A 22,292-nucleotide genomic window follows, 5' to 3' on the forward strand; every position below is an offset into this window, starting at 1 on the left:
GCGGTCGATGTTGGCTGTGCAGGTGGCAGTTATGCAACCGAAGGATGGTCCTGTTCATGTTTCCGGCGGTATGCGCTTTTCAGCGGTCACGCCTCTTCCAGGAGTGTCACTCGACGAGCTTACGAGTTTGGAGCTCGAAGCTGTGGTCAGATTCCTTGTTGGTGTTCCGTAATTCTCTTCGCACGGGCGCGGTATGTTGAAGAAGCCGCTGTCGAGATCTAACGTAGCAACGATAGATCGGGCATCTTTTTATTACAAGTACTGATCCCGCTGTAGGGCACATGTAACCTACAAACGGAAGTCTCAGGAGAGCACCTGAGATTATAATAAAGCAGGCGGCGCAGGAACACCAGGGCACCCAAGAGACAGTAGGGGGGATCAAAGCTCGAAGCAGAACGGTACGTAGGTTGGGGCCGCCGAGGCAGGTGTGTGCCAGGGAGTGTTCGCCCGGACAGCTCCTCTGGCACGTACAGCGGTGCCTCGCAAGGTCGAGATACTTTAAAGGCACCTGCCCCCACGATCGTTCTTTTGCTTCGATGCAGTGAGCAAGATTAACCAGAATAATATGGAGGGCATCCGGTGCAGTCGCGAATGCGAGTCATGGTAAATGTGGCTCGCGTCGCCTGGCGTGTGTAGTGATAGTTGTTTATTTATTTATTCATTTATTATACGGTCCCACATTCGCTCAGAGAGCATTACAGTGGGGGGGAAGTAATACATATGGTAAACAATTGTAATTATGGTTACATACCAAAACAAAAAAAAAACACGGTGACGAATAATGCAGTGCAGGCAGCATAACTATCCCAAAACAAAAAGGAGAAGAAAGAATAAATGGACTATATGTACATACACACACACATACATGGGCATACAATAACATATGAACACATCTACACTCAGAAATACATATAGTAGGCAATCAACCGCGAAAAATAAAAAGAAAAAAAAGAGAGGAAAAAAAAACATCCAAACACGCGAAATGATCACATGTCAAGCAGTTCATTGAAAAAGGCTGAATTTGATGTTTTAGAAACTGTATCCTGAGGCAGGGCATTCCATTCATTGATGGTTTTGGGAAAAAAAGAATACTTTAACAAGTTCGTTTTTGACTTCATTGGCCTTACTTTTAATGTGTGTTCACGGCGATGGGATGTGTAATGCGGGTTAAGCATGTATTTTGATTTATTAATGCCAGTATTCTTCTAAAAGATCTTATGAAAAAATCATCGACGCATCGAGACGCAAGCAGCGCCGGCGTTCGGCTAACGTCGTAAGCGCTAGGCGTATTTTCATTTGTGTGGCGCTACTAGATCTGCTATAGTTCCCAGTGATAAAGCGTGCTGCTCGGTTTTGCACGCGCTCTGAGATGTACTTAAGGTTGTCCTGATAAGGGTCCCATATCGTGCACGCGTATTCAAGAATAGGCCTTACGTATGTCGTGTATAATAACTTTTTGGTTGCCAGAGGACAGGGATGAAAATTTCGAGCCAAGAACATTAGTGTGTTATTCGCTTTCGCGGCAATCTCTGCAATGTGATCCTGCCAAGTAAGATCGCTTGAAAAGTGTACGCCGAGGTACTTGGCCTCTGTTACGTTCGAAATGGTCGAATTATTTAGCCTGTAAGAATGAGAAACATCAGTTTTTTTCCTAGAAAAGCACACGTAGTTTCATTTTGATTCATTTAGTGTCATGCACCAAGTGGTACACCAGTTCGAAATATTATTAAGGTCCTCTTGAAGGATTTTGCTGTCATTTGGATTGTTTATCGAGCGGTAAACAACGCAGTCATCTGCGTATAATCGTAGGCTCGACTGGATGTTCTTAGCTATATCGTTAATAAAAATAAGAAATAATAACGGCCCCAGAACAGACCCCTGCGGTACTCCGGACGTGACTGGAACTGCTGATGAGCAACATCCATTTACCACTGTTATCTGTCTGCGATTTACGAAGTAGTTAATTAACCAGTTCATTAGGTCAGCAGGAATTTTTAAATGCTGAAGCTTGTGAATTATACAATCATGCCATACCCGATCGAATGCTTTCTTGAAATCTAAAAACAAACAGTCAACGCTAGTACTTTGATCTAAAGCAGTTGTTATGTCAAAAGAAAATTCCGTTAACTGTGTGTCACAAGAAAATCCGGCGCGAAAGCCATGTTGTTCTGTGTAAAAAAAATTTCGCGAATTCAAGTGCCTTATTAGGTTGCTGTATACGATGTGTTCTATAATTTTCGAAGCGCCGCATAGGTGAGAAATTGGGCGATATTGTTCTAAATTATTTTTCGGTCCTTTCTTATGGACAGGAACCACATGAGCAAACTTCCATTCGTCCGGCACGATTCCTTCGGATAATGACGTCATATACATTGTATGAAGAAGATTGCAAAGAGAACTAGCACATTCTTTCAGCACGCGATTGGGTATGCCATCAGGACCTGTCGCTTTATTTGTGTCTAGGCTGGTAAGGATTTGAAAAATACCATGAATTGATAAAGTGATATCGGGCATTTCCTGAAGAACTGAGGTGCAAGACGGTAAAGGGATATTGCTCACCGCTGAATTAGCGGAAAAGGCGGACCTGAAATAATCGTTGAAAGCAGTGGCTTTCAATTCATCATTTCTTACCGTGCCATTGCCAGACGTTGTATTAATAGGGTTAGTTGTATGAACTTTACGCATAATACGCTTTGTTACGGTACCCTAAAGCAATGGGTCTAGAGGACGGTGTTGGTACGTTTTTTTGTACCGCCCTAATCCTATACCCCCCCCCCCCCCCCTACAAAAACACACACATACCCCCTTTTTTTTATATGTATACTTGCCATTCCTTCCCATGACGGATTGACCCCGTTCAAGTTGTCAACTTGTCAATAACTGTCGTAGGAATTACTGTAATAAACACAATTACACGATCGGATTGCTTACTTTTGTTTTATTGAAACACTGAGAAATACATAGAACCTTAATTTGTATATGTGAGAGAAGTATAGGGCCTTATGCACATGTGGATATCAAAAGCTTAATCCAATGTGCAATACACAGACAAAGCTGCTCCTACAACATGAACTGCATTGAGGGCCACACAACACATACGTAACTAAAGGTGCAGAATATAGAGGGAAGCTTCATAATACGCTTTGTAGAACTGCAAAGTATAGCATGTATGTGTACACTAAATGTTCAGAAAAGCAATGCATCAATGTCCCATTTGCCTTCAAGTTTATTATTAAGTTCAAGTTTACTGGTGTTTATATTGAGCATATGTAAAAGAGGAATCTGCTGACACACGCGCAGTCACGGTAGCTCTTCGAGGTGTGCTGGCAGCTTCAGTGTAAGAAAAAGAAACAAATTGGGTGCATGCTGACACCAGTGCCACTGCTTCTTGCCTCTGACCTGCACATGCCTCCGCGGCATCTTTGTTCGTGGAGTCTTCACAAGCGAGCTGGCGTGGCGAGGCGTAGGAGTCATCCGAGAGAAAGAGTATCGTTCACATGGAGAAGTGGCTGTTCACATTGCCTGTCGCTTTCCCTCAAGAGCTTCCTTGGTGGCTAGGGTGGCACACCTGCAGTCAAGGTGGCTGTTCAGGGTGTACTGGCTGCCTAAATGTAAGAAAGAAATTAGATGAATGTCAATACCACTGCTATTGCTTCTTGCCTCTTACCTGCATTTGCCTCCACGGCCTCTTGGCTTGCGGAGTCTGTATGAGGGAGCTGCTGTGGCTAGGCGTAGGTACTGTCTCAGCAAAAAGAAAAGGCCATTCAAATGGGGAATTATGGAAATAAATGCAGTTGTTATGTCTGATTCTTGCACACTTCTTGCCTAACAGTTTTCAGACATAGTGTCCAGTGCACACCAGCACTTTGACTGCTTCTGCTTTTTACCTGCAGGTGTTGCTGCGAGATCCTTAGTATGGCAGCGTGCAGCATTGTAACACTTGGTGGAAGCATTTGAAGTGGTAGCCAAAAACAAAAAGAATCATCCTGCGCTGGCCACATTGACCAGTAGCAACAGGGCGGCGCCCTAGCGGTTGCCACTTTTTCGGGTCAGCTTTTCCTTAGAGTTGGTTATACTAACTCTATGCTAAGGAGTAAACAAGCTAGGGTAATCGTCGGAAGCAGCCCGCAGCAGCCATAGAGTTAGTATAACCAACTCTAGAGGAAAAGCAGGCCCGGAAAAGTGAGAACCGCAGTTACTATTGAAATAGCTGAAAACAAGTACAGGTCACTTTATGCTTTGTCATTTAAGAAGGCATACCTGATGGCTTTATGAAGGTGATGGGTTAATATTAAGTTTACGGAAAGCGCTTGATAAGTGCGTGACTTATGTAAATCACGATGTACGCATTTATGGAATAAAGGATGACACAAATTTCGGTTCCGAATCTCTGATTTTTGGATGCGTAGTAGTTTCGTACAGTTTAGGTTTGGCATGCGATCGCGCATCCACATCGGTCGCTATGGCACATTCATGCCTTTTGTGCCACCCAAGCCCCGAAGTGCTCTGGCATATACCTTCACATGTAAGTAAACGAATGTATCTTCTTTTTCAGAACATCACGCGAGTAGACAGCTCTTGTGATGCATCACAATCGTTTGAGAAGCGTCACAGTAGAGCATTTTTTTACATGCGCAGCGGTGTCTTTATTTGCAGGTTTGCCTTCGGTAGGAAATTGCTGGACCAGCGCACCGGAATTCTACCGGCGAATCCACAAGCAAGTCATAGAATCTATGTAATTGTTGCACTTTGAACAATCGTGCTTCTACAAAGGCCACTGCAGAAAAACAGCCCGATTCTGAGTATTTCTGTGCCACGAAGCAATGAAGAGGCGAGTGCCTAACACGGGCGAAATCTAGTGCATGAACCCACATATTAATAGCGTAGGCATTTTATTAACTGTGCAATATTTTCAACACTTCCTTGCATGCCATTTCATGTGACATATCTTTTCTGGTCACAAATTTGTGCCGCGAATCTATTTGCATGATCGACTCCGGGCCTGTGGGACCGTTCACTTGCACTTGATACTGAATCTTTCACATGTATCCATAAGCTGCAGATATGCACATCAGATCCCTACGAGCATTTCAAAAATTCAATTATTTTAGACACCAGGCACATATATGCCATACTAACATAATCTCAAATACCACTAAGCAGCTGAGACACATTTTTGTTGAGTATACTCGCAGGTAAAATAGGTAGATCATGTGGACAGCTCCAGCTCATTTTCCTTAAATCACTATGTACAAGGGGTATGCAAACATACCTTTTTTCTCGAGCACCGATTATTTTGCTGTCTAAGCAAGAGAACCCACCACGTTAGCGTAGTGGGTTCTCTTGCATCATCATCACACTAATATGTGCTTTAATTTATCAAGTGAGATGGCTCATTCAGTTCAATCACACTGCAAGCTGCATTCATCAATCTTCTATTGGATATTGCAAATGTTTAATGAAACATGTTTCCCTGTTATGCAGATATGCAATAGCAAGCCCTTCTGTGTGTTCGAAAGGCAAAATTTAAGCTCTAAATTGAAGAAGACAACTGTAGTCAGAAACAACAAGCAAGAATGGTGAGTGCATAGTATCAGACGCCCACGGTACAAAAATTATGAGAAGTGTCGAATGATTTTAAGGAAAGAATGGTATTTGAAAATGCAAGACTCTGTACTCGAGGTCAAGCAAGTCAATCTGGTAGAATACTCTGCAAAATTACTCGGGTGATGGGATGGCAAACAATGGGTCAGGAAAAGCGTTGTTTTTCTGCAAAACAAAAGCTGATGATTTTCATTACATAAGTCACTTTAGCATCATGAGAGTGCTGCTTGATAAATTCACAAATAAACCAAAAACAAGACACGCAAAAATAAAATCAATTTAATGATGCTCTCTCCACACTGGGATAAACCAAATGAAACGGATCACACCTAATGTGGACATGTCAGACGCCTTGTGAAACACTAAAGGAAAAATTCAGTTTCGAGCTATGGCACGTGCCGCATAGACGTGGGGGGCCTTGTACCAATAGTGATAGTTACCAGTGCATTTAGAAATTGAAATCATTCATGCAGACAAGGATGATTCTATATATTTTTGGCTACCATTTAAAATACCTCCACCAAGTGCTACAATGCTGCACGCAGCCATACTAAGGATCTCGCAGCAACACCTACAGGTAAAAAGCAAGCAGTCAAAAGTGCTGGCGTATTCTGGACACTACTGTCACGTGGTGGTGACGTTGAAGAACACAGTAGCAATACGCAGTACTGTGAAAGGCAAAACTAACATTTATTGGGCGAACCTGCGCCCACAAAAACAGGCTACAATTATAGCACAACGATAGCGCCGAACACGGTCGGCGATCGTCGAAAATCTGATCAGCGGGTCAAGCGCGTCGGCTTTTATAGAGCAGTCATCGAATGTTCCGGACTAATCGTTCGGAGCCGCGTGCCTTCCACAAAGTTCTACACCATTCGCGTCAGGTGATGAAATCAGATAACATAACATTCGGCGACAACAGACAGCGGATAGAAGCATCGATAACTTTCCAGAAACGTCGGATACATGCAGGCGCGTCCCACGCTGTGCGATTACATTTGTTAGGCTGCGAAACGTGGTTGCCCGATAAAGATAAGTACACGTGTCAATACCCCCCTCTTAAAAAGCATCGTCCCGATGCTACAAATATAAGAGAGCGAAACACAAAAGGACACTTATTAAACATAAGTAACAAAACAACGAAAAGTAACAAAGTCCGAAGGTCAGTTGCGGGAAGCCCCTAAGTTCATTAACGCTGGTAGTACGGCTTGAGTCGTACAACGTGGACTATTTCAGGTCGTGAGCGGCGCCGCTGTGATAGCGAAATGCCGTCTGGCACGACCTCATAGTCCAGTGCGCCAATACGTCGGATGATCTTGTACGGCCCGAAATAGCGACGCAAAAGCTTCTCGCTCAGTCCTCGTGGGGGTATCAGGGTCCAAACCCAAACACGGTCACCAGGCTGGTACTCGACGAAGCGTCGTCGGAGGTTGTAGTGCCGGCTGTCGGTCCTCTGCTGGTTCTTGATTCGCAGGCGGGCGAGCTGTCGGGCTTCTTCGGCGCGCTGGAGATAGGTAGCGACGTCAAGATTTTCCTCGTCAGTGACGTGCGGCAGCATGGCGTCGAGCGTCGTCGTCGGGTTCCTGCCGTAAACCAGCCTAAATGGCGTGATCTGTGTTGTTTCTTGCACCCCCGTGTTGTAAGCGAATGTTACGTACGGCAGGACCGCATCCCACGTCTTGTGCTTGACGTCGACGTACATTGCTAGCATGTCGGCGAGGGTCTTGTTCAGGCGCTCCGTGAGACCATTCGTCTGCGGATGGTAGGCAGTTGTCCTCCTGTGACTTGTCTGGCTGTATTGCAGAATGGCTTGCGTGAGCTCTGCTGTAAAAGCCGTTCCTCTGTCGGTGATGAGGACTTCTGGAGCACCATGTCGCAGCAGGATGTTCTCGACGAAAAATTTCGCCACTTCGGCTGCGCTGCCTTTCGGTACAGCTTTAGTTTCAGCGAAGCGGGTGAGATAGTCCGTCGCCACGACGATCCACTTATTTCCGGAAGTTGATGTCAAAAACGGTCCCAACAAGTCCATCCCGATCTGCTGAAAAGGTCAGTAAGGAGGCTTGATTGGCTGTAGTAATCCCGCTGGCCTTGTCGGTGGTGTCTTGCGTCCCTGACAGCCTCGTCATGTCCTGACGTAACGGGCGACATCGGCGGTTAGGTGGGGCCAGTAATACCTTTCTTGTATCCTCGATAGCGTCCGGGAGAAACCGAGATGCCCAGCGGTCGGACGCAGCGGTCGGACTTCTGGACGCAGCGCCGACGGAACAACAAGAAGGTAGTTGGTGCGGACTGGTGAGAAGTTCTTCTTCACGAGTAGGTTTTTTGAAGCGTGAACGAAGACAATCCACGCTTAAATGCCGTAGGGACAACATCGGTGTGCCCTTCCAAATATTCGACAGGGCTTTTAACTCCGGGTCCCCTCGTTGTTGTTCAGCGAAGACTTCCGCGCTTATTATACCAAGGAAGGCGTCGTCATCCTCGTTATCTTGCGGCGGTGGGTCAATGGGGGCGCGTGATATGCAATCGGCATCTGAGTGTTTTCGTCCGGACTTGTATGTTACAGTGATGTCGTATTCTTGTAGTCTGAGGCTCCACCGTGCCAGCCGTCCTGAAGGGTCCTTTAAGTTAGCTAGCCAGCACAACGCGTGATGGTCGCTGACCACTTTGAATGGCCTGCCATATAGGTAAGGACGAAATTTCGCTGTGGCCCAAACGATGGCAAGGCATTCCTTTTCCGTTGTAGAATAATTACCTTCCGCTTTTGACAACGACCGGCTAGCGCAAGCTATAACGTGTTCATGTCCATCTTTTCTCTGGACTAGGACGGCACCGAGGCCTAGGCAACTGGCGTCAGTGTGGATTTCGGTATCGGCGTGCTCGTCGAAGTGCGCAAGTACCGGCGGCGACTGCATGCGTCGTTTGAGTTCTTCAAATGCGTCGGCCTGCGGCGTTTCCCACTTGAACTCGACGTTACATTTAGTCAGCTGTGTCAGCGGCTCAGCGATCCGTGAAAAGTCCTTGACAAATCGCCTGTAGTAGGCACACATGCCAAGAAATCTACGCACTGCCTTCTTGTCGATGGGCTGCGGGAACTTTGCGATGGCAACTGTCTTCTGCGGGTCGGGGCGGACTCCAGACTTAATGACGACGTGGCCTAGGAACAGAAGCTGATCGTAAGCGAAGCGGCACTTTTCTGGCTTCAGAGTGAGCCCTGATGACTTGATGGCCTCGAGTACTGTTGCAAGCCGCCTAAGCTGATCGTCGAAATTTCCGGCGAAGACAACGACGTCATCCAAGTAAACGAGACAGGTCTGCGACTTCAATCCTGCTAAAACCGTGTCCATCACGCACTGGAACGTTGCAGGCGCCGAGCACAGTCCAAATGGCATAACCTTGAACTCGTAGAGGCCGTCTGGAGTGATGAAGGCGGTCTTCTCGCGATCTCTTTCGTCGACTTCTATTTGCCAATAGCCAGACTTGAGGTCCATCGACGAGAAGTATTTAGCGTTGCAGAGCCGATCCAATGCGTCGTCTATCCGTGGGAGGGGGTATACGTCCTTCTTCGTGATCTTGTTCAGTCGACGATAATCGACGCAGAAACGTAGGGCTCCGTCCTTTTTCTTTACCAGGACAACAGAGGATGCCCACGGGCTTTTCGATGGCTGGATGATGTCGTCGCGCCGCATTTCGTCGACTTGTTCTCTTATAGCTTCACGTTCTCGCGGGGAAACTCGGTAAGGGCTCTGGCGGAGTGCTCGAGCGCACTCCTCAGTGATTATGCGATGCTTGGCGACTGGTGTTTGTCGAATCCTCGATGACGTAGAAAAACAGCCTTTGTATCGTCGGAGCAGACTTCTGAGCTGCTGTTGCCTAATCACGGGGAGACTTGGATTAATGTCGTAGTCTGGTTCGGCAACCATGGTCGTCGGCGTAGATGCGGTGCAATTCGGGAGCACGAACGCATTACTGGTTTCCAGAATTTCCTCGATGTACGCGATCGTCGTGCCTTTGTTGACGTGCTTGAACTCCTGGCTGAAGTTTGTCAGCAACACTTCAGTTTTCCCTCCATGCAGTCGAACGATTCCTCTTGCGACGCAAATTTCACGATTTGTGCAGGCTCCGGCGTTGGCAACAGCAGGGGAAAGATAACCAAGCCCTAAAAGAAAGAATCACTAGACTCGACACAGAGATCTCCGATCACGCGACCGAGGTCACCCGGCAGCAATGGTACCAAATATATGATCGCCTGAGGGGACGCCTCAGCGCAGCCCGGACGTGGCACCTCCTACGCCACCTCCTGGACCCGGACACCACCAGGGCCGAAGGACGAAGAAACATGGCCAAGTTAATCCACAGGCATGCTCAGGACCCGGGGGCGTTCCTGGCCGAGATGCGAGACAAGTACATCGGCCCGCAACTCAAGACACCGTTACCTGCGGCCTACCAGGGCCGGCCGAACGCGCACATAGACGAAGACATTACGTTCGCTGAGGTGTCGGCAGCCGCCTACAAGCTGCGGATGAACGGGCTGCGATGCTACGCAACCTGGACGAAGCCGCAATGGAGCAGCTCACCGAGTTCATGAACGAATGCTGGAAGACGGGCGCCATCCCGGAAGAGTGGAAGGCGTCAACGATCGTCTTTATACCAAAACCAGGCAAACCACTCGATGCGGACAACCTCAGGCCGATTTCACTCACAGCATGCGTTGGCAAACTGATGGAGCACGTGGTCCTAGACCGTCTCAATGAACACGTAGAAGATGGGGACGAGTTCCCCCACTCTATGTTTGGTTTCAGGCCACACCTGTCCTCCCAAGATGTGCTCCTTCAGTTAAAAAGGCAGGTGATGCAACCCGAAAGTCCGGCGGACGCTCGCCGATTCCGGTGCCTCCTGGGCCTCGACCTGAAGAAGGCCTTCGACAATGTCGCCCACGCAGCGGTGCTCGAGGGCCTGACCCAACTGGGTGTCGGAAACCGAGCATACCAATACGTCCGAAACTTTCTCACCGACCGGAAGTGCCGGATCAAAGTCGGCGAACATGAAACTGAATTTATAGAGCTGGGGAGCCGAGGCACGCCGCAGTGATCAGTCATCTCCCCTTTTCTCTTTAACGCGGCGATGCGCGGGCTCCCGGAACTGCTGTGCTCTATCCCTGGGCTTCACCACAGCCTCTACGCTGATGACGTGACGTTGTGGGCAGCGGCGGGTGATCCACAAGCTCTTAAAGAGATCATGCAACGTGGCATCGACGTCGTACAAGCTTATGCGGAGTCGAGAGGTCTGACGTGCTCACCGGAAAAATCCGAATACCTCCTGATCAAGCCCGGCAGAAGTAGCTGTCCCAGGGGATTACCACGGAGAAGGCGCTTCCTTGAACTTAAGGTCGGAGAATTTACCATCCCGGAGCGCCCCAGTATCAAAATATTGGGGCTAGACTTTCAGAACACGCTGCGCTGTGGGCTCATGTTAAAGAAACTCCAGAGGGCGACCAACTACAAACTACAGCTCATTCGCCGGGTGGCTAATCGGCATCACGGCATGGGCGAGGGCGATCTGCTTCGACTTGTGCAGGCATACATAACCAGCAGAACCATGTACTCGACACCATATGTCAAACTCGCAGCCACGGACTTAGCCAAATTAAACACCATGATCCGACGAAGCACAAAGGCAGCCTTGGGCCTTCCGGACCACGCGGCCACCGCAAGGCTAGAGGCCTTAGACATGCATAACACGATCGAGGAGCTTTTAGCCCTCACCACACAGCCCAAGTCCGTCGTCTCTCGCTAACCCCGGCTGGCCGCACAGTCCTCCGGAAGCTGTCTCGAGGCTATCCCCGGGGGGACAGAGTACATTACGATTCCGCGAAAGGTCAGGGGGCATATTTATGCCCCACCTCTACCCCGCAACATGGACCTCGAGTTCCATCAGGGCCGTCGGCAGGCCCGTAGTGAAGCCATTTGGCGACGCTACGGCTCGCAAGATGGAGTGGTCTACACAGACGCAGCCAGATACCCTCGGGGCGACCTCATCACCGCGGTGGTAGCGGATCACAACGGAGGACTGATACAACATACAACAATCACGGCTGGCCGAGTGGTGGAAGCGGAAGAAACCGCGATTGCCATGGCCATGCATGCGGAAGCGAATACCGTCATCAGCGACAGCAAGCAGGCCATCGGCAATTTCGCCCGTGGTAGAATTTGCAAACAGGCGTACCATGTCCTCACACGACGCCCCCTAAGCGGCTTGAAAACCCTCGTGTGGACCCCCGCTCACGCGGCTGTGCCCGGCAACGCGTCGGCTCACAGTCTGGCTCGAGATCTCGCGCGCCGAGCCTCGTCCGCGGATGCGGACGGCGTGAATGAGGAGGAGAGACACGAGGAACCCTGCGAGACTTATTATGAAATAGCCCATCGGTATCGCTTGAGGCGTCGCGCGCTCCCACCACCGGCCAAGCAACTCGACAAAACGCAAGCGGTCGCGTTTCGGCGACTTCAGACAAATACATACCCACACCCAAAATACATTAACAAAATCACAGGGGGCAGGGAAAGCGACAAATGTAGGCTCTGTTAAGAAACAGGAACACTCACACACATAATGTGGGAATGCACCTCGCTCCCGTTCTCTCATCCCCCCGTCAGCAGCGAGACTGACTGGACAGCCTGGCTCAGTTCCGGGGACGTCGACCGACAACTTGAACTGGTGGACTGGGCGGAAAAGGCCAAGCAGGCCCAGGGCCTTACTTGAGCCCTAACCCTCAGCCACGTCCCTCTTTACCCTTCCCCCTTTCAATAAAGTTTATCACCACCACCACCACCACGGTCTAGCAGTAGACATTGGTCGCCTTCGATGACGCCTTCTACATCAGCGGGTGTTTTGGTGCCGACCGAAATAGCAATGCTGGAGCGAGGCGAAATGCTCACTTGATCTTCGAGCACACTCAAGGCGTGGTGACAACGAGGGCTCTCCGGCGGTATCGCTTTATCTTCCGACAGCGTTATTGACTTCGACTTCAGGTCGATGATTGCGCCGTGTTGGTTCAGGAAGTCCATACTGAGAATGACGTCTCGTGAACACTGTTGGAGGATAACGAAGGTGGCAGGGTAAGTCCGGTCATGAATGGTTATTCTTGCCGTGTAGATTCCAGTCGGCGTGATGAGGTGTCCTCCTGCGGTCCGAATTTGAGGGCCTTCCCATGCGGTCTTAACTTTCTTCAACTGGGCGGCGATGTGTCCACTCATTACGGAGTAATCAGCCCCTGTGTCCACTAAGGCGGTAACTGCGCGGCCGTCGAGAAGCAGGTCGAGGTCGGTCGTTCTTTGTCTTGCGTTACAGTTAGGTCTTGGCGTCGGATCACGGCTGTGTCGCGTTGACTTGTGGCTGGTATGGGACGTCGTCAGGTCGTCTCTCGTCGTCGTATTCTTTGCTTTCCCACTTCGTCGGGTCGGCGGCATGTCGTTATGTCGTCGAGGTAGTTTCTTCGGCGTCTTTGGCGGCGGCGGAGGATCTTCGTCAGTTCGACGAACAGCAACCGCACCTCCATCGGTTGCTGCTTTTAGTTTTCCGGATATGGGCTCGCTTACCGGCCCCGGGCTGGGCCAGTGTATGGACGGCGCTGCGGCGACACGTAGCGGCCTGGTGACGGCGAACGGGACGGTCGTCGAGAGTTGTACTGAGTGGCGGCTAGGTAATCGGCGATGTCACGTGGGCGCTCCCCAAGCTGCGGACGCGGCGCGTTGACGGCGAACCCTCTCAATCCCAAGTCGCGGTATGGGCATCGGCGGTACACATGGCCGGCTTCCCCGCAGTGGTAGCAGAGCGGGCGGTGGTCAGGAGCGCGCCAAACGTCTGTCTTCCTCGGGTAGCTGCGCTGGGCGACGGGTGACGCCTGGGGGCGGCGGCAGTGGTCGACGAAATTACGGCGTTACAGGGCCCTGGCGCGGTCGTGGAGGGGGACCTTGACGGCGGGCGACGGCGGCGTAGGTAATCGCTTCTGGCTTGGGCTGCGATGATCGTGACTGTACCTCGGGAACTCCGAGCGATCGCTGGACTTCTTTGACAACTTCGGTGACTGAGGCCACTTGAGGTTGCGATGAAAGGAAGATCTTGTGAAGCACCTCTCGTACGACTGCCCGGATGGTCTCGCGCAGGTAGTCGTTGGCCACTGATTGAACGCCGGCGTAGCTTGTTGGCTTGGTGCGTCGGTCGAATTGCCGGTTCCGCAATTCCAGTGTCTTCTCGATGTTCGTTGCCTCCCGAAGAAACTCGTCGACGGTCTTCGGTGGGCTTTTTACCATTCCGGCGAAAAGTGCCTCCTTTACACCACGCATCAGTAGGCGAACTTTCTTCTCCTCTGACCAGTGGCGTAGCTAGGTCGTCTGGCACCCGGGGCCCATAGGTCTTCTGTCACCCCCTCCCCCCCTGGGTGCAGCCGGCGGAAAGTGGGGTGTCTTCAGACGTATATGACACCCCCCCCCCCTCCACAGGCCCCTTGCACCCGGGGCCCACGGCCCCCCGGCCCCCCCTATTGCTACGCCACTGCCTCTGACATGTCCGGGTCGGCGTGGCAGAACAGACGGGTCATTTCCTCAGTGAAGATGGCGATCGTCTCATTCGGTTGCTGCGCTCTGGGGTGCGATTTTGTAGGAATTCTATTCCTTTTTCTATGCCTTTTGTCGCCATCACTGCGCAGCCATTGGTCGAAAATGACCGGGCCGCGCCCATTTTGTCTGTCAATCACGCGACGTCCGGAACCCGCAAAAACTGTAATCGTCATCGTGACGTTGACGCACTCATTATGCGGAGCAAAAGGCATGGATTTTTGGCACGGCCAGAGGCAGGGTCGTTTCCAAAGGCATAAAAAAAATGGCCGCCCCTCTGATCGCTATGGCCGCGGCTCTTCGCCGTCGCCGACGTGAACACGTAGAGCCAGACGACGCGTTTGACATGCCGGATGGCCATTTTCGACGTTTTCGCCTCTCGAAGGGAACGGTGCGGTTGTTGTGCGATGAACTGGCGGGGCAACTAGAAGCTGAGCGAGCGACGGGACTGTCGGTGGAGCGGAAAGTGTTGTGTGCGCTGCGCTTCTTTGCTACCGGGAGCTTCCAAGCGTCCGTTGGGAGCGAGGAGACGATCCGTGTGTCGCAGTCGACGGTGAGCGAGTGCGTGCGACGTGTGGCAGAGGCTGTCGTGAACGCAGGGGCCCGCAACAAGTGGGTCCGTTTTCCAAAGACAGCCGAGGAAAAGGCAGCCGTGAAGGAGGGTTTCCTTCGGCGCGGTGTTATCCCCGGCGTCATCGGATGCGTAGACGGCAGCCTCATAGCCATTATCGCACCCAAGGGTGAGCGCAAGGCTGTGTTCATGTGCCGCAAGGGATACTACGCCCTCAACTGCATGTTCGTAAGTAAAACTCGCGTTTTCTGCGATCGTTTTTGAAAGTTACGTTGCTCTCGCCAACGGGCAATTTCTCTGGTTTACGTTTTGCCTCAGATCTGCGACGCGGACATGAAAATCTTGGCCTTGGACCCTCTGCGACCGGGGTCGGACCACGACGTTTTCGTCTGGCGGACGACATGGTTGCGCCGGCGGTTCCAAGCGGGGCGCATCGTGAATGCCGGGGAATACCTCCTCGGTGAGAAAAAAACATTTTTTTTGGCGCAGTCACGCTTCAGCAGCGCAGAACGCCGTGTCCGCTCCAACCCAAACTTTTAACCAAACCACAAGAACATGAGTAAGTCGGGAGTAAAAAAAGAAAATGAAGACATTGACTGCCACCATTGGCAATGTTCGAAGTGTTAAGTTACAAGCACATTATGTGTCTTGCGAGGAGCTGACGAAAGCAACACATATTAGTGCTGACGGCACCCAGTGCCTGCCAGAAGCAGAAGAAATGAACACACATTAGTGCTACTGCTACTACTGTCATTGATAGCACCAACAAGTGTTGATTTGTTGTTTGTGGCAGGCACCGAGTAGTGCACTTGTAAATTGGTTAAGAGTTTGTGTCGGGTATGGACATGCTCAACTCATGCTTTTACTCGGGACTTGCAACCCTGAAGTCTACCTTTGTTGAATGATGCTGTTGCTTTCCTCAGTTGACAACTTGCCTCTCGTCAGCGGAGTACTCAATGTACTATTTCCATCTTTGTGCAGGTGACAGTGGCTACCCCTTGGAGCCGTGGCTCCTGACCCCGGTTCCTGGCCATCCTCCAGTGCACACAGCCGAGGGGCAGTACAACACAGCACAAGCCGCCATGCGTTCCGTAATGGAGAGGTGCATTGGGCTCTTAGAGCCGTTTCCGCTGTCTTCAGCGATATCGCACCCTCCTCTACGAGCCGGAACGTGCAGCCAACATTGTCGCGGCATGTGCTGTGTTGCACAACCTTCGCCTTTCTGATGGCGACATAGAATCGGGCGATGACAGCGATGACGACAGAAGCAGCGGCAGTAGTAGTGAGCTTGACAATAACGACGACCCCATGCCACATAGTCTGCCCCGAAACACGGGGTCTAGAATGCACTACTTGAGAGGGCGGGCTGTTCACGACAATGTGATTGGCATGGTCGGCACAACCCGTGCGCAGCACATGCGTTATCTGAGGAGTGTGCGGCGGCAGCTGCGACGTCAACAGCAGCGTCAGCATCACTAGGTGCATGCACACAGTTTTAAATAATTGCATTTTGCATTTTATGCTGTGAAATTGCAGATACATTTCCCGTGCTAAGTTGTAGTTGATGTCTGTGTAATGCAAAGCATTCATGATTTGTTGAGAAATGTAAAAGTTGTTTAAAAAATTAAATTATGGGGTTTTACGTGCCAAAACCACTTTCTGATTATGAGGCACGCCGTAGTGGAGGGCTCCGGAAATTTCGACCACCTGGGGTACTTTGACGTGCACCTAAATCTAAGTACACGGGTGTTTTCGCATTTCACCCCCATCGAAATGCGGCCGCCGTGACCGGGATTCGATCCCTCGTGCTCAGCAGCCTAGCACCATAGCCACTGAGCAACCACGGTGGGTACATAAAAGTTGTGTAGTGAAGGGTTATGTAAAGCGTGCATTTATAGTAAGCAAAACAGTATCATTAGTGGTGACATATGAGATTGAAAGCAAGCTAAAAATAAGTGCATATTCAAAGTGTCTGCCACAATTTGCTTGTTGCTGCCGTCGTAATCTAGAAGCATGTAGCCCGATTCTTACTCGTATCCCCTTACGCACTGATGGACATAAGCGCCTGTCTCCTCACTTTCTACTAGCACAGAGAAGCTCACAGAAGCCAAGATGTACAGTGCACGTCACACCTTCCGCTCCATGGAACGTGCTGTTGCACGCGCAGCTTCTAGGTCCTCCACCAATTTGTCTCGCAACAACGGCAAGGTTCCTTTCGAGTGACGAAAATACCGTCCAACTGGTCATCCGACATGTCAAACGCTGTGGCTCCCGCGAAGTGTGGGGTGCGATCGCGCAAACAGCTCGCTTTTCCGTTCGTTCGGTCTGGCTGCGACGTCACAAAGTGGGCCGTCCGCAAGATTTGTGAGAACGGGAGGGAGAGCACAGCCAATAAACGAGCGAGCCCAGCCCCGGAAGTTTGCGTCACCAGTTTGGGCTTCGATCGGGGACGATATATTACGTGCAGAATGTTTGTGATGCTTTAATAATTAAGCACGTAATATAAGAAAACAATTTTTATTGTTGCAACATATAATCTGCCTCGGAAATTTCATGCGAGAGAAGAAAACTAATTTAAGCGGCATATATTTTGGTTTAGTCCGCTAGGTGGTATCACACACGCCAAAACAAATTGGCGGGAGCGCGCAGTTCAATTAGCGATCACTGTTCATCGACTGCGAATCGTTATGTCGTCGCACAAAAATGTAAGACTTGGCCCGCACGTGTCGCCGCATCAACGCGAACTGTTGGTCGCGTTCATGGAGGGCCACCCGTACTTTGTGCGGACATCGTGCTCGCTGACCCAAGAGCGTAGGCGGCAGCTCTGGAGCGAGCTTGCCGCCCTGCTGCAGGGCCCGGCCACGAAGACAGCGGAACAATGGCAGGTGTTCTGCCGCCGCAGCTTCCGAAAGTCAAAGGTGACTGCGAGGAGTGGTTCTGTTGCTCGCCATATTTACAATGCTGTCCGTAATTGCAGCAACACGGGTGGAGGCCGCCTGCCCAGCCTTCGTGGCCGTGTCCTCAATTTGGTTGGCACCTCCACGGTGACGGGAGTGTGCGAGCCTACTATAAAAGATGAAAGCGTGCAAAAAATGGCAGATCGTGAGTACTTTCGATCATGGTATTCAATGCGTAGAACCCTTTTCTTCACATGAAGCCCGCAGTCTCGCCCGGACTGAGTCCTTCAGGCTGTTTGATCGCTATGAGCGGCCTTTCGACACAGGCCACTATACCGGGAATGCGGCCGCGATCCGCAAAGGCCGCCTTTGCACTAGCCTTGCCGGCCGTTGTCAACGGGAAGCTCACCCAACCCTGTTGCCGGCCCACCACGGTTATTGCTTCCGCAACTGCGTGAATGCTCTCGCTCACGGAAGCCTGCCCCATGGATACGAATTCTTCGCTGCCGATGGATCTTTGGAAGCTCCCCGTCGCGAAGAAACGGAGAGTACAAAGCACCTTGTCTTGCGTCGTGATGCCACCGGTCCGAAGGCCACCGATGGCGTCTTCCAATTGCTCGCAGAGCCACCGCACAGTGCTCTTCGAGAGCCTGAAGTGCTCACGGAACTCTTCCTCTGTAGGCTCGTCAAATGCGTCAAGAAATATGCGTCGCCGAGGCTGCCCGAGAGACTCCAAAAGCGCGACAATAGGAGCGGCCATCGTGACTAGTGAGCGCCAAACCGCCGAACAATAAACGCGATTCTCTGAGCACAACGTGAAACCGCGAGCATTCTCAACAAATGCGCTCACATAAATCAACATTTAAAAAACATAACACTATATTTATCACAGCGCAGGCACAACATTTAATTTCACTGTGATCACAGTTGTTTTCAATAATTAACATCGCTAACGTTCTGCGATGGCGGATCGCGTTTTTATCTAAAAAAACTGGACCCCCGCCAGGGCCAGCCATGTTCGGCGAGCGCCGACATTATGAGCAGACGACAGGCGCATCATCTGCTACTAGCGCTGCTATGGCAACGGCCATTCATTTTTCGAAACGAATGCCCCTTCCGACCGATTTCACTCGGTTTTGGAATGATTGACAGAAGTGTGACGTAAGCGCATTTTGTGGTCCCGCCCCGGCGCAATGACGGCCGTGACGAAACGCGCGGGTGCCAACGAATCACGAGAGGGCAAGCGAGAGAACGGAAAAGCGAGCTGTTTGCGCGATCGCACCCCTGAACTCAGCAATGTTATACAGTAATATTTGTACAGTGCAAGCTAGCACTAGAAATAAGGTTGCGATGTGTAAATAAAAGCACTAGAGGAAAACTGCACCTTTCTGTATTTCAGCCTTCAACATACACTTGTTTATGTACACATCACATGCGACAGTCTCTACATTGAAGAAGTGTGAGAATCATGAGTACTCAGTAGTAGAGACATTATGCAGCATATCACAGACACGTTATAATAATTATTGTATCACATTGTTCTTGCATCATAATATATCACAGGTAACGGCATGCATCGTTTAAGAAAACTGTTGTACACTGCACTAGTACACAGTAATAACAACTGGCTTAAACTGCACCAGAAACAGAAATGAGCAGGTGCTTAAATCACACGCCAACCGAATATTTATCACAGCGAATATTTATATTCGAACCGAATATTTATAACACTTGCAGTGTGGTGTCGTGCTTAAAGTGACATGACAATAACTAGGCACCTCAAAATTGAAGTGCCACAGTCGGAATGCCCGCACACACCAGGCCTACTGGCACTTTTGCACGTGAGCCTGATGGTGTGCACACTCTTATTGCTGAAGTAAACCTTGAAGAAAAAAATTCATGCTGCAATGGCTATGCTACTTATGGTCGCATTAAAGGGTGACTTCAGCAATTATTTATTGGCAAACTAGCAATATTTGCCCTTCATATCATTAATACATCAGCAAATTTTAACATAAGTTACAAATTCCTTGCCTATGCTACCTTTGCTTCCTTTAATTATGTGGGGCCTGAGAGGGGGGAGGGGCTTGGCTGCCACTATGCCCCAGTGCAGCCAGCAGCAGCTGAAGCAGGCGCTCATTGGTCTCGCGCGACCGACGCGCCACTTCGAGGCGCTGCCGCTGCACTTCGAGGCGCTGTGACTGCACTTCGAGGCGCTGTGACTGCACTGCCCGCATTCCCGTCACCTCCTCCCCGAGGTGCCGCAGGCTCTCCATGTGAGCCTCGCGGTGCTGCCACAGGCTCTGCATGTGCGCCTCGTGGTGCTGTTAGCAAAGATGTGTAATTAGTTTAATTACAGAAGCTCAGTAATAAGGCCTTCGTGTGTTGCATTCATCCGCATTTGCAGGCTATTGTCTTGTCATTGTATATTCAAACACTGGAAATATCTTTCTGGACCATCAAACTTGCGCCGTCGCATTCCATTAAGATGTGTTACATTGCTATAACTGCTTCCTTGAACTCAATGCCACTTTTTTCTTTTTGCCACATAATTGCGTAGATATTTACACATGTTATATCACGCGAATGTGTACAAGATATCACCACAGGACTACACGTATACGTTATGCTTGTTCACTGATTAATATAATTTTTAGAGAGGTGATATGGTCATCAATTTCATACGCAGAAAAATATACATCTGTGGCCTTACACATACCTGCCGGTTTTGCTCCAGCAGTTGTTGGCGGAAGCGGGCGTCCTCTTGAACTCTGGCTTCCACCAACTCGCTCTGGCGAACGTATGCGGCAGTAGCCGTCATCACAGCACCATCGAGTTCCTGCTGCCTGGGCTGCCTACGGGGTGCCCGTGGCTCTCGAGGGGTAGGCTGCGGCACCTGGGGGTTAGGCCGCAGCACCTGGGGGGTAGCTGGTGGCTCTTCATGCAAGGCAAAAGCAAAGACTGCTCATTCACTCTTATCCGACCTACACAGATTGATTGTCCTAACCAGACACTTTGAAATGTCATTATAGCTACAATAATGATACACAAAACAGGAAGTTTGAGCAAAAGATGCCACAGAAAGTTGCTGCTAGCCGTAACCTATAAGAAGCACAAGGAATCTCTATTACAACATCATGTCATTTGTAGTCTTGCATTTCTCCTCCATGAATAAGAGCTGGATGCTGGACACAAAGGTAATAACATCACAGTGACGTACTTTACTTCATAGCAAGATCATACAGCAACTGCAAACAACAATGCTACTACAAAAGCTAGATCACTGCCTTACGTGTAAGGCCACTTGGCCTAGCAACAGCTGCAGGGCCCGACACCACGAAGGCAGTTGTCGCTGGTGGATGTCTGCGGGAACCGCTGGGCCCTGCAGCTTCCTCTGAACTTGTGTCGTCCTGCAATCAGAGTAGTGTTCAGACATTGCGAGCAGTGTGTGCAATGTGCATCATGTACACAAGTTGCTGCTCAGAGTACATAACCTATATTGTCACTTGCACAAAAAAAGGGCTTAAAACTTTTGCAATATTGTGTTACAATGTAATGCTGAACATTTGTGAGGTCACAGCAAGTCACACGAACAACACTTTTTTAAATCCAATGTACGCACCTCGCTATCGGCGAAGTACTCAGGAGGGGAAACAAGGACCCCTCCTGTCCTCATAAGGACGTCGAGGACGCGGCCGTCGACGCCACCCACTTTGCCACCTCCAGTAGCCCTGCAAACACGGCAACAACAACAACGACAACGTGAAACGACGTTACTGTCAGCATCATTAGAAGCTCACCTCTTCTCGCTCGCGGCCCTGGCCGCTTCTTTTTTCGCTTTATGGGCCATCTTGGCCCAATGGTTGCGCCAACGGCTGGTGGTCTTTACGGCTGGCCCCTGTGCGTTAAGGACCGCCGCCACCTCCTCCCACAGTTCGTTTTTTCGAGCAGCAGTCATACGTGGTGAGAACTCTGTAGAAGCTCTCGCCAGGTATGGGTGCTGCTCGATGAACTGCACGAGAATAGCCGCCTGCTCTTTCGACACCCGCGGCCCTTTTGCTGCCATTTTCTCTTTGTCAACTTGTGAATTTCAGTCGGCCCGCAGCACAGTAAGAAATTTAGAGGTAAACACTCTGTCTAAGCTAAGCGCCTGCATAAAGTGCTCACTACGACTTATTTCTGCCTTTTTATACCACTAATGTAAAAAAAGGTGAAGTCACCACTCACATTTAATGTTGTAGCAGCTTCTTTCTCGGAGCGCATCAGTGTAGGAAGTATTACCGATGCAGCGATAACTTTGACAAAGCTATCCTTATGTCATGGCGGTGCCCTATGGAAAATGCCTTGACAGTTCTCGATCCACTATGTTGCAAAGATTGACCTCGGGGGCTACGGATAATTCTTCTTGGCCCTTCCTAAAGAAGAAATTATCACACGTCAGACATGCAGCGAAAACCACACGACAATGCAAGCACTACACGAGCAATAGTTACTCACCTCAATCCTGATCTGACGGGGGCGGGGCCGCAATTACGGACACGCAGGGGCTGTCAGCTCAACGGCATGGATTGGATGCACATCCGACTGCTATGTAGCTACGGCTTCAAAAGT

The 22,292-nt window shown here is 50.2% G+C and overlaps 1 protein-coding gene across 1 annotated transcript; it reads left to right on the top strand.

The window, feature by feature from the left end:
- Window positions 1-14,559: 14,559 nt before the first annotated feature.
- On the top strand, window positions 14,560-16,263 carry LOC139050407 (putative nuclease HARBI1). Its single transcript, XM_070526728.1, has 4 exons — window positions 14,560-15,012; window positions 15,103-15,244; window positions 15,766-15,875; window positions 15,925-16,263. Exons 1-4 carry the CDS (start codon window positions 14,560-14,562, stop codon window positions 16,261-16,263), a joined length of 1,044 nt encoding a protein of 347 aa, XP_070382829.1.
- The last annotated feature ends 6,029 nt before the right edge of the window (window positions 16,264-22,292 follow it).

This window comes from Dermacentor albipictus, chromosome 1, assembly GCF_038994185.2.
Source record: "Dermacentor albipictus isolate Rhodes 1998 colony chromosome 1, USDA_Dalb.pri_finalv2, whole genome shotgun sequence".
NCBI lineage: Eukaryota > Metazoa > Arthropoda > Arachnida > Ixodida > Ixodidae > Dermacentor > Dermacentor albipictus.

Excerpts from the sequence above, each read along its gene's own strand:
- LOC139050407 (XM_070526728.1), top strand. The coding sequence starts at position 14,560 with ATGCCGGATGGCCATTTTCGACGTTTTCGCCTCTCGAAGGGAACGGTG. Across the intron at positions 15,013-15,102 it reads ACGCCCTCAACTGCATGTTC|ATCTGCGACGCGGACATGAA; the intron begins GTAAGTAAAACT and ends GTTTTGCCTCAG. Across the intron at positions 15,876-15,924 it reads CACAAGCCGCCATGCGTTCC|CGATATCGCACCCTCCTCTA; the intron begins GTAATGGAGAGG and ends CGCTGTCTTCAG.